We start from the raw sequence: 13,440 nt of genomic DNA on the forward strand, positions 1-13,440 counted from the left end.
GCTGGTATTATTATTAAAGGTTAAAAATAACATCTCAAATTAAATATAATGCTGGGTTTTTTTTATAACAACATTATAATATTTTTATAATATAGGTAAAATATAATAAATATGTAATATAGTTATCATATTTAGCAAAATACTCCTCTCTATCGCAATTTTTTTGAGTCCAACTAACGTGCTATGGTCATTAAATGGCTTTCCTGAGGTAAATGTAACGTTACGTGACGTATTGTTCTCCAGCTGTTTTATGGACCTCTTTCCGCAGTTGAAAAACACTGATCGATCGATTTTATTACATTTCGGTAAGTTGAACTATCTTTCAAAATTACCTATTGATCATTCGTGTTTATTTACTATTAACTAGTAGTAAAGAGTAACAGATGATCAGTTCACGTGCCGCTTGAACTGAGATCTGTCAGCGATCTGCCGTGTCACATTTACAAGCGCCAAAACGGTGTATTGTTTGAATTTCGTCATTTAATTGACAGAATCTTAGAGCTGAGAATTTTTCATATCAGTAGTAACCTTCTCTTTCTTGTCTGTCGGTGTCCGTGTCCTCTTTGCTTCGCGATTTTTCTCTGCGTGAGAAAATGGATGTGTGGCGTGAGAGCGTGTAAAAAGTGACAATTGCGTGAGTCTCACAGTGAATTCGTGAGAATTGGCAGCCCTGCGGATTCAGTTTGTAAATGTTTGTAAGACTGTAGGCAGTTTTTTGGCGGGAATTTTTTTTCAGGATTCTATGGGTCGAAAGTTCAAAAGCAGCATTTATTTGAAATAGAAATCTTTTGTAATATTAACGTGTTTACCGTGACATTTGATCAAATGAATGTGTCCTTGCTGAACTAAAGTGTTAATTTCTTTAAAAAACAAACCATACCGACCCCAAACTTTTGAACACTAGTGTACACTGAAAAAAGACCATATTTAAGACTATCATTGAGGATCTTTTGACTTGGGCCAGTAAACAACCATCTAAAATACCTTTGCAACTTTATAACATGTGTAAAACAACTTCAATGTGGTTTGCGTCATTACCTATTCCTCCCCCTCCCCCTTTCTTCTCCAACATTTCCTGTCCTCTTTTCACTTTCCTATAAATAATAAAAGGGCAAAAATTACATTAAAAATGTAGTTTTATGGTTGCACGAAGAGCACTAGGTGATGCAGTTGAATGCTTCAGACTCCAGCGCTGCAGCTTGTGGGCAGTCTCCACGTCTTACTTGATCATGCTGTGCCATTCACCTGTACACACATGGTACAATGCAGTGCTCTGTCTGTGTGTCTGTCAGCCTGAGCTGCAGTGGGCGAAGGTTAGTTTACACTCCCCCTCAGTGCAGCCAGCCGCCACTCTCCCCGGCCCTGTTTGCCTCTGTCATATTTCTCGTTCGCTCGTTATAAATGGGAGCTGCGCCTCTGATCTATTGCTTAATTGCCACCTAATTTGCATAACAGTGCAAATTAACGACCTCTCAAATGAGCGTTCATTTTTCACAAGGTCTTTAGGAGCTCCTTAAGAGGCGGTGCTAATTAGCACAGGAGGCAGCTGCGCTGATGAGCCAGGGAGAGCGCGCGAGAGGGGGGCGTGTCGCTAGGACGAATCGCCACAGCAACAGCCTTCTTCCTCCTCCTCTTCCTCCCGGAGTGAAGTCATCCGCAGAGGCTTCTTTTGTCCCCTGTGCGATGTTTCACCTGACTGTGTCGAGCTCGCGGAGGTGGGATGGTGTGTGTTCTCACCTGCGTGATCTTGTTTGACCGGTCCCTGCGTGCCTAGCGAAGCCTGTTGTACCGCCGCTCGGGTCTATGAAACGCTAGTTGAGTTAATTAAGAGCTGATAAATGACAAGTTGGAGCAGGCGCCGTGTTTGCCTAAGGTAGGAGCGCTGTTCACACCCTAATCACATCCTCCTGTGTTGACGCTGACCAATGGCCGCTCCTCACAGGGCGTGAACGCAGGTCTGCGCGCATGTCAGAGGACGAGCCACCAGGTGCACGCCACTGGGCGCCGGTAAATAGGCCCTGCAGACGCTGCTTAACCTGAGCTGCTTACAAAAGGAACATACTGGTGGATTTGCAGCTTTATACCACCTTGGCACTCATTCAAGATGCCCTCCTCTTGTAGTTTCTCCCGAGAAACCTTCACAAATCCCGCCACACTGTACTCCGCCACATTCTCTGCAGTGTCGTCACGTTCGATTTCTTTTGGTTTCTGGATTTGAACGTCTCTCTGGTCGTTTGGTGTGATTCCCTTCCTCATTTTGTCTGAGACAGGTTAAGTTGCTTAAGTGATTTTGCCAATTTTCTCAGAACCATTAACCCTTATAGCTTAACAGCACTATGCACTGGGTGTCCGTAAGCCTGTTATTAAGGGTTGTTCATTCAGCGCTGATTCCAACGTTAGCGCTTGTTGTGGGCTCTTTTACTAGCTTTTACCCACAACACAGCTGCAGGTCTTCATAATGTAAGTTGGAATGTGACTTACATTTTTATGTGCTTAAAAAGCTCTACGTTTACTCGGATTGTTATTCCTGTAATGCTGCACCATTTGAACTCCAAGTTTAATATGCATGTTATAATTTCAGGAAGCATTTCTATAAGCTTCAGAAATGGGCTTTGGTCAAGCTCAGGCACTTAATAAATTAACAAAGTGCATAACCAAATCAAGATGTGAGGGTCTTACAGTGAGCTTGGGTGAGGGAGTCATCTTGAGTTATATTTTGTATTTATTTTTTTATGTTGATTTGTCACTTTATCACCAACTAATACCATAAAACCATGTACCATGTAAAAAGAATATTACAAAAGTTAATAAAATAAAAATTGATGTTGAGGACGCAGAACCGTCAGTAAGATTTTTTGTTTATTCTTATTCTCACCAAGGCTGCATTTATTAAAAATGCAGTAAAAAACTTAATATTGTGAAATATTATTGCAACTGAAAATGTTTTTACACACCCTGATGAAGGCTGAATAGCCGCAACGTTGTTGGTGTGTCGTTGCTTGTCACCTGTTTTTGAAAAACCTAAGCCATGAAGGAATAAAGACTTTATATTTTTCTAAACAATTTACTCGAGTGCCTCGGATTGTTATTTTTATGAGCTGAACCATCCCTACACCCAAAAAGCACCGGGATAATACATTTACACACCGCACAGCACTTTTTGCATTCCTTGTTTTTAATAACTGTTTTCTATTTGAATATATTGTTAAATGTTATTCATTCCTGTGATGCAAAACTGATTTTTCAGCATCATTAGTCCAGTCCTCAGTGTCACATGATCCTTCAGAAATCATTTTAATATGATTATTTTGATGCTTAATAAACATTTCTTATTATCAATGTTAAAAACAGTTGTGCTGCTTAATATTTTTGTGGAAATACCTTTGGATAATTTCAAAACGATAAGGTTCTTTTGTAACCTTTATAAATGTCGTTACTCTTTTGATCTATTGAATGCATCCTTGCAGAGTATTCATTTCTTTAAAAACAACTTTTGAATGGTAGTGTATAAATTGACACTAATAAAACAATATTTTTATATTTTTATAGATTGGCGAAAGAATAAAATTGAATATTTGCACTGTAAATTAAGACATGCTTGTGATGTGGACCTGAAAACCTATTGCAAAGCAGGAATGACCCTCGTATTTCACTTCGACTAATGGCACTGCAGTCGTTTTTGTTTTGAAGATAAATTCCCCTTATTTACATCCCACTTAGCTCTCAGGTTAGCATGTTTGTTTGCGTCCATGTGGGCGTGCTTTTCAGCGCGCACTGATCCCTCCCCCGTCGTGTTCGTCTTCCTCCTTTTGATTTATTGGCTGTTGCGGTCAGAGCGTTGTCATTTCCTAAGTGTCGCCCCACACTCGTTTGCAGCCCACCGCGATCATCTTCAACTCGTCCAAACCCTTCCTTTCCCGTTCTCTCGTTCTCGTTCTCGGCCTCGGCCTCCCTGCCCCCTCTATTTTTTTTCCATCTCCTGCTCGTTCTGTCTGCTCTCCTCCTCGCTGTTTTATCTCCTCCTGTGACTCCTTTTTGCAGTTTTCCCCCCACAATTCTCCTCTTTTCTCTCCTTACCTTCTCTTCCCCCCTTCTGCTCCCTCGCGCTCTCCCAGTGAAAGGCTGAGAATACCCAAGGGAGCTGATGCAATTAAAATGCTAATCCTGTCTGTCTACAGAGAGTGGTAGAGGGGGGGCTGACAGCATGAGGGATTGCGGCTCACATGGAGAACTCGACTGAAATGGAGAACAGAGGATGGGGGGAGGTGGCTGGGGGCACGGAGAGAAAAGGAGGCGGGGTATGACGGGAGAGCGGCCCAAGCCAGAGGAGGAGGGAGGGTGGGTGAACGAGAGAGAGAGAGAGAAATGCGTTAAGAGGTACAGAGAAAAAGACAGACGAGGCCCGAGCAAAGGCAGCCAACACAGCCGTGATGGACTGTTTCTCCAGTAATGCAAAGAAAATGGCAGCATTAATGTACTGCTTCCAGCAGTGAACACAATACCTTTGTCTGCGCTTAACTCGTCACCTGTGCCGTACCTGGCCGCGTTCTGCGCCTGATTATGTATGCAGTCGAACCCAGCTGGGCGCTCTGAATATTTCATACGACTCGCCAGCTCTGTCTGCTAACGCCTGGACGGCTGCTGGCTTTTTCCACTCGGCCCCTTTGCGCTTTTTTCCTGCCTGCACGTTTTTTTCACCGATCCTTTACAAATGAGGGAATTCCTCCCTTCGAACGGGAGGGGCGCGCATTGGCGTCGATCATTCATAAATTTAATGGAAGGATATTAGTGCAACTTGGACAGATGCAGCGCATTAAAATGTACATTATCTCATTAGCATGGCGGTGTGTTTGTATTAATGAAGTGTGCTAATTGAAAGATTTAACAGGCTGGCTTTATTAATCTTCTTAAAGCCGTACAAACATTAAGATGCAGTGGCTTTTCTGGTTAATATGGTGAGGATTCAGAATGTAGCTGTAAGCGTTTACCGCCAAGCTATTATAAAACGTATCCAGCCGTAGTGAAATCACCACGTTATTCGTGGATACATTATTATGGGTTTTAAAGTCAAGGTTGGTAATAAATTGAAATATAAAGGGGTGTTAGAAATTTAAAGGGGTCCATATCATCTAGTGCCGAATGTTGTGGGTTATTTGTGTAATTATCAGTAATCACAGCTTAATTGAGATAATTAGGCTGAAGAAAAGGCTGTATGCTTGAGGGATTCGGCTGGAGGCAGAGCTTGTAATGGATATTGTGGGTGATACTCTTTAGGGAGGTGGTAAATTTCACTCTATTGATTGTGGGGCTGTGGTCGTAAAAACAACAACCCTCCCCTCACCCATCATACTACACACACACACACACACACACACACACACACACACACACACGCACTGTTAGTCTGGGTCACAATCCAGGACAACAGAGGTGCATTTTGAGTTTTTGGCCAGACACATTACACAAGCACGTATTACAAGCGTACATTTTGTTACAATAGCACTTAACAAACCTAAACTCTTCAGGACAGTAATGTCATATTATATGTACAATTAAACCTAATGTGATTGATAGCTAGTTATAAACATGTCTACAGTTTAACTATCTTTCTATCTGTTTTCAAACTGTTGCTCTGACCTGAAAATGGTTGACGTGAAAGGGAAATCTAAGAGGCAGAGCACTATAGCACTCTGTGGCAATTCTGAGAATGCCTTACAAACATTTTTATAATTATTGACATTAATACATTGAATAAATCCGTCACTAATATTAACGATACTGTTCAAAGAGTGTATGTATGTGTATATATATATATGAAGACTTCAGATGCAAAAGCCTCTAAGTGCCATCTGAAATTTTCTCCTAGAATGATCATTTTTATCAAGCTTGTATGTTTATGTTCAGTTATTTCACTTAAATGGCAATGTAAATTACCTATTAATTGTCATTAAAGTGAAATTACTAAACCTAAATATACAAGCTTGATAAAAATGCTAATTTTAGAAGAAAATTTCAGATGGCACTTAGAGGCTTTTGCATCTGAAGTCTTCATGGATGGATGGATGGACGGACGGACGGACGGACGGATAGATAGATAGATAGATAGATGGATTTATTTTTCTCTCTTTTGTTTGATTTATAATTATTGAAATAATTTACCACCAGAATGAATAGAAATAAGTCAACAGATTTGTTTTTCTCTTTTGTTTTATTAGAATAGTAATTTAAATATATTTATTGAAATGTACTGCTAGAATGAAAATGCAGAGTTTGAAGCTTTTAATAAAATGAAAAAAATTAATCAAATATAATTTGTTTTTTGTTTTAGAACCTAACCAGGAAGAGTCTAATGAATACATAAAATCTTATGCATGAGTGTTACTCTATTGTCCCTGTAATAAATAGTGTGCCTTCATAGCGCACATGTAAACAACATTATGCTCACACTTTGTTGGTGTTACTCACAGAAATTATCCTACCGCTGAGTTCACTTTGAGTCAAACTTAGTGTTCTTCCTTTTTGTTTGACTTTGGGGAGTTTTGCTGGCTGAAAAAGAGAGAGGTAAAGAGGGAGGGATGGTGAATCGGGGTCATTAGTTCAGGCGGCTGGGTCTGCTGCATTCCTGAGCTCGGAGAGGGGGAGAAATGAAAGATGGAATGTGACTTGGAGAGAAAGAAAGAGGGAGGACCTGAGTGGAGGGACCCTGAAGGGGCAAGAGAGAACAAGAAAAAAAAAAAAAGGAGTGCTTGCCAAGGGAAAGAAAAAGTTTTCAAAAAGTACGAGGGGGGAAAAAGAGGGAGAGCTGGAAACAAATTCTGTGCTGTTATTGGGGGAGGGTAAGAGCTGAAGTCATTAAATGTGTTATCAGTTAAAGGGAGGATGGGAAATACAGCTTTGATTTCAGCGGGGATGGTACAGACAGAACATCCACAGATCATTTCCAACAAATGGCCTTTTATTTGCACTGTTTGTGTTTTGAAAGTTTCTCACTCCTTCAGTTCACAAACAGAACAAACCCAGCGCACTAGTGCAGGCCCTATTTTATCTACTCGGATGAATCGCATCTAGAGCGGACACCCTAAATATCTTCTGGAAATGCACATTGAGAGATTCCCTTGAGTATTCACTCATGTTGTTTCAATTGCCTGTTTTTTTCTTTTCTTTTTTTCTTGCTTGCTTGAAGTTCAAAATGAAATATTTAGCAGAATGTCCAAGCTTTTTTCCTCCCCATACAATGAAAGGGAATGGTGTTCACGACTGTGCCTGATTCCCATCCACATTTGCTGTAGATAAATGGAAGCTTAGATATTCTGCTAAATGTCTCCTCCAGAAAGAAAGCTTTTCAGGTTTGGAAATGACACGAGGGTGAGTGAATGATGACAATGTACAAAATAATTTATTTTGCTGAACTATCCCTTTAACCTTTCAGAAAGAACAATGAATACATACATATACATATACATGCTCACTTGTGAAATACCTGTTATTTTTAATCGAGGACAATGGACAATAAATACAGGTGTAAACGGCGTCTAAAACGTTTTGAGCTTGTCCACTTTCTACCACTTCCAGAGGTAGTCAAAAACACATTCGACCGGAGTGCTTTCGTAATGTAAACGCTGATGTGGTTGAAACAGCCGAGAAAAGACCGTCTGCTCTCTGCATACTGACCTAATGAGTAAACATTATGGGAAGTGCGCTAGCCAGATGGAAAGTTTGCTTTGAAGACGAAAAATGTACCAAGCACGGTGTTCTCTCACCATTCGTGATTTCTAACACACACTCGCAGCGTTCGGCTGGTCTTGCGACTGTCAGAGCAGAAACAAAAGCTGATACTCCGTCTGTTTTTCCATCGTCTCCGGTCGTGTTCGGATGTAAATTGCATGATTTTATTTTGTCCATTAGATCGAAAGATCTAAAAAAGCCGATACATTTACACGCCCATAGACCCTCTCCTCAAATAAATCAGTGCAGAAGTGGTTGAAAGTGGACAAAAGAGACAGATTAAAACACCAGGTGTTAACGGGTATGTTTCCCTCGTCTACTTGTGATTCGATTGACCAAAACGCATCTTAATACCAGGTGTAAACAGGGCCTTACTTAGAAAGAAAGACATTTTATGTGAATTAATGTGGCATTGGTATTTCTAGCACAGTCTCGCAAACCACTAAGAGTTCGTGAAACTGGCCTAGGGACAGACAAAGACCCTCTGGCTCATGTTTTTCTGTAAGTTATCTTTATTACACTTTGCCCTCAGTCACTGCCCGGCCGTACATATGTACAGGAGCGTAGACTGTGCTCGTATAGGTGTGTGAGCGATGGGCCCATAGCAGGAAGTTGACAGAGGTCTTGTTTTAATTCAGTGCCGGAGAGGTGTGTACTTATGGCTGCTTGTGCTTATAGTGACAGCACATGCTCTCCTATTATTGGACCCCTGCCACTGAGGTACCATGCTGCCCTCTGCTGGCTGAACCACAAATTGCACACTTAATTTGGAAGTACTACCAGTTTCTGTGGCATAGGGAATGAAATGCCATTAATTCAACATGGTGTGATGTGACCAGTTTCTGAAAGCTCAGTTTTGTCTTCTGCAGTGCTGAGCATCAGAGGCGTACAGGAGGAGGACCCCCCGGACCCCCAGATCATGCGTCTGGATAACATGCTGCTGGCCGAGGGTGTGTCTGGGCCCGAGAAGGGTGGCGGATCAGCGGCAGCGGCCGCAGCTGCAGCAGCGGCTGGAGGATCACCCAACGACGGCAGCATCGAGCACTCCGACTACAGAGCCAAACTCGCACAGATCCGCCAGATCTACCACTCCGAACTAGAGAAATATGAACAGGTGAGGATCAGACACCTACCTGCCCCTTGTGAATTGATATCAGAAAGTATTTGTGGGTTTGTGTATTTTTTCGGTGGAGTGATGATGGGAGGGAAGTTATAATATCCTGCAGATAGTTATATTTTCTAGAAATGTTTTATTTCATATACATATTTGCACTACCCTTCAAACGTTTGGAGTCGGTACGATTTTTTTTTTCTTTGAGAGAAATTAGTAAGGATGCATTAAATTGATCAAACATTATAATTTTCTTCACTATTTCAAATAAATGCTTTTCTTTTGAACATTCTATTCATCAAAGAAAATGTCTCTTGAGCAGCAAATCATCATATTAGAATGATTTCTGAAGGATCATGTGACACTGAAGACTGGAGTAATGATGCTGATAATACAGCTTTGCATCACAGCAAAACTGATATTGATATGTTGATACATTTGATACATTTAAAATACAATGATATTTTGCAAAACTGTTTCACTGTGGTTTCGATCACATTAATGCAGCCTTAGTGAGCATAAGGAACTTTTAAAAAATCGTACCGACGCCAACATTTTTAACGTTGTGTATTTGTACATATATAATGATCCTGAATTCTGTTTGATAACAGGCCTGCAGTGAGTTCACCAATCACGTGATGAACCTGCTGAGGGAACAGTCCCGCACACGGCCCATCTCACCCAAAGAGATCGAGCGCATGGTGGCCATCATCCACCGCAAGTTCAGCTCTATCCAGATGCAGCTCAAGCAGAGCACCTGTGAGGCCGTCATGATCCTCCGCTCTCGCTTCCTCGATGCCAGGTGTGTGTCTCTTTAGGATTGAGAAGTTAATTTTGGTGTCTTGTGCACTGTTCCACTAATTATTATTAACCTTGTATCAATGAAACACTCGCCTGATTTCTCCACTTACTGTGTCCTCAGACGTAAGAGACGCAACTTCAATAAGCAAGCCACAGAGGTGCTGAACGAGTACTTCTACTCTCACCTGTCCAACCCTTACCCCAGTGAGGAAGCCAAGGAAGAGTTGGCCAAGAAATGTGGGATTACTGTCTCTCAGGTAAGGCCACGCATGGGCTACTGCAAAATCTAGGAATTTTGTAATCCAGTTTTCCAACAATGGGAGTGTAAGAAAAATACCTAAATGTCCTGGAAAATAACTAGTTATTCTGCCCCATTTTTATCTTAACTGAACTATGCAACTTTAACAAGGTTTTCATAAAATATAGAAATTATGTCATTAAAGTTAACGTTGCATCATGTCCATAATGCAGCTGCTAGCATCTGAGTATCAGGAAACAACAAGGACCGCTCAAAAGCATATACAGATCATAATCTCTGCTTCATAATTTCCGTTCCAATGAGTAGTTATTGATGGTAACTATTGATGTTGCACATATTGCAAAGATGAGCACATTTTGCACGTATTGCAGTGTCATCATTTACTCACCCCATATTCCAAAACCATACGCTTTTTTTATTTATCTTCGATAAACAAATGAAGATATTTTGGATAAAACCTTTATTAAAGAGGGATTCTGTCCTCCATTGAAAGTCTACCCAACCAAACTTAAACACTTCAATAAGTCCATAAAGAGATTTTAAAAGTAATCCATATGAATTGAGTGCTTTTTATATGATTAACAGATTGCATTTAGGCTTTTATTCACATATAAACATTGTTCAACGCACATGCGTAGAGCACATCAAATATAGTAAACAGAAGCTCAAACTTACTATCGTACTATCAATTATAATATCTTCATTTGTGTTTCAAAGATAAACTAAAGTCTTATGGGTTTGGAACGACATGAGGGTGAGTAATTGAAGAGAGAATTGTCTTCCTTTTTTTTTTTTATCTATCCCTTTAAGCACAACTGCAGAGTTGAGTTGTGAACTTGTGCTGTGTTCACATTATGACAGACTTACCGTAATTACAAGTTTCCTCACTTGTAATAACCGCTCATGTTTGTTGAACTCCTAATTACAAGTTGGAAACATTTTATGACAGCTCTGTCTCCTCCCACGTAACTGGTGTGAAGTCAAAACAACTAAAACAGCAACAGCTTTAAAAGTTAGTTGGCAACTTCTACACTTTTCTCTTTGATATGGGATTAGTGAGGGCAGTTTTTACTAACAATAGAAGGAAACATTGCATCTAACGTTAGCTAGAGTTTGTGTGACCAGACAAGCTACAGCGATCATGGACAGCTGACATTAGATATATGGATAGCTAGCTACATAATGGCATAATGAAACATTTTGATGAAACCCACCAATAAATAATGATTTTGTTACTTTATATCACACAAAATGGTTTTGCATGAAATAAGTATTATTCAAAGTTTCCAGTGTATGAAGCTATGGTGGAAATGAGGCATAGGAAGCACGGATACAGGGAACATAGCAAAACTATTAATAAAAACAATAATTGTTAGGGGTTGAAAAAAAAAAAGTTTCTATTATGCTCACCAGGGTTTCATTTATTTGACCAAAAATACATGAAAAAATTTTAATATTGTGAAATATTATTATATAATATTTATACAATATTATACTTTTCTAAAATGTAATTTATTCCTGTGATCAAAGCTGAATTTTCAGCATTACTCCAGTCTTAAGTGTCACACGATCCTTCAGAAATCTTTCTAATATGCTGATTTGATGCTCAAGAAACATGTATTATCATAAATGTTGAAAACAGCCGTTCTGCTAATATTTTTCTCCTGCTCTTTTTTTTATTTTATTTTTTTATGAATAAAGTAAAAAAGAACAGCATTGTTTGAATACTTGAATATATGAAACCAAAATGTTTTGTAACATCATAAATGTCTTTACTATCACTTTTGATCAACTGCATCCTTGGTGAGTAATAAGTATTAGTTAATTTGAAAAACATTCTGACCTCAAGCAGTGAACAGAAGAGTGAACTGTGCAGTTGAGGGAACATTATGCAGTGGCATCTGAAGGACGGGCAGCGCTGGAATACAGTTCCATGCAGCTGTTGAATTTCAGCATAGAGTAAAAGTTTATCTTGGGATAAGCTTGAATCTGTGTCAGAATCATTCAAAGAGTGCGATTAAAGTCTTTTCTGTATAGGACTGGGTAGTGTTGTATTAGTTGTCGTTCACTCTGATGAAATTGTTGTCTAATTGGAGTGGTTTCTCCTCAGGTCTCGAATTGGTTTGGCAACAAGAGAATTCGGTACAAGAAGAACATTGGTAAGTTCCAGGAGGAAGCAAACCTGTACGCCGTTAAAACAGCCGTGGACGCTGCCAATGTGTCGGCACATGCCAGCCAGGCAAACTCTCCAGCAACACCCAACTCAGGTAAAGTGCACAGCAGCCCTCCCATCATCTCTAGCAGACAGTAAAACCACACTGAGCTTATCACAATCTCACTCTTGCATTTCATCAGACTATTTTCTCACGCTACATCTCTCGTTTTCACTTCTGATGTTTCCTGTCGTCCAGTCTGTTCTTGTCTTCCCATAATAAGATCTTTCTTTGTTTTCCAGTCATACAGATAATGCTTGTTTGTTGGTATTTGCACTATGCACTTGCTGGGAATTAAAGATTTAGATGTTGTTTTTCTGGGTTGCGCTGCTGTAAAGTCGACCCGATTGTATCCAGGCAACAAATGTTTTGTAAACATCTGCAGGATAAAGCCGTCACGGATCTATTTTCTTTGGACCGGGGCGGTATAATGGTACACAACACCCGACAGCAGAAATGTTTATGAAGGGGTGTTGTTAGGCACAACTTGAAGCAGAGTTTAGTTTACAGCTATCAAACAACGTCACAACATTAATAACGAATAGTATAGAGGGCAGTTAATGTGCGGTCACAGGTGTATATGTGTGTATATATTAAAACTGCTTCAAACGAGGTTCATTCAGGCAGAATTCATGGCCAAAGTGTTCATTTGTTATGAGTAATCTTGTCTTTTGTTTTGCATCCATCATGTTACAGAGAAAAAAGGCTACTCATTTGATTACAATCAAAATAAAATGCTTACTAAAAAGATGTCTGTTAAATTATTGCAATATTAACTTAAAGGGATAGTTTACCCAAAAATGAAAATTCCCTCATCATTTACTCACTCTCATTTTAAGGAAAATAATCCATCTCTGTGAGTCCATATAATGCCATTGAATGGGTGCTTCTCGTTTTATGCCTAAAAAACCCCACACACAGCGATCATGACGGTTATCCATACGACCACAGCGAATGAATCAATGTCTTCTGAAACCAAACGGTAGGTGTGTGAAAGAAAAATACTTTTTCATATTTGTAAACTAAATCATTGCTTCCAGTCTACTGTCATACGAGCGTTCATGAGGGAGACGTCATGATGCGTGACGCAAGTGTGTTGTGTTGTGAAGTTAGTGCGAAAAATGGCGGTCCTCTGTTTTCACTTCTCACGTGATCTTCATGCATCATATTGTCTCCCTCATGAATGCTTGTATGACAGTAGACTGAAAGCAATGATTTATGATTTAAAAAGTTACAAATATTAGTATTTATCTTACACAGACCATTCGTTTGGCTTCAGAAGACATTGATTCATCCACTGTGGTCGTTTGGATTACCATCACGATCGGTGT

At 40.0% G+C, this 13,440-nt stretch overlaps 1 protein-coding gene across 3 annotated transcripts in view; it reads left to right on the forward strand.

Annotated features, from left to right (window-relative positions):
* pbx4 (pre-B-cell leukemia transcription factor 4) overlaps positions 1-13,440 on the forward strand; it is a 37,882-nt gene that overhangs the window by 17,602 nt on the left and 6,840 nt on the right. For 2 of the 3 annotated variants that reach the window (XM_082139485.1, XM_082139486.1), the window contains 4 exons: positions 8,595-8,839; positions 9,448-9,638; positions 9,759-9,894; positions 12,007-12,163. In XM_082139485.1, the coding sequence (XP_081995611.1) occupies positions 8,595-8,839; positions 9,448-9,638; positions 9,759-9,894; positions 12,007-12,163 (729 nt within the window). The remainder of the gene's footprint in view (positions 1-8,594; positions 8,840-9,447; positions 9,639-9,758; positions 9,895-12,006; positions 12,164-13,440) is intronic. The other variant, XM_082139487.1, reaches the window with a different exon arrangement.

This window comes from Leuciscus leuciscus (genome assembly GCF_965113295.1).
Source record: "Leuciscus leuciscus genome assembly, chromosome: 1".
Taxonomy (NCBI): domain Eukaryota; kingdom Metazoa; phylum Chordata; class Actinopteri; order Cypriniformes; family Leuciscidae; genus Leuciscus; species Leuciscus leuciscus.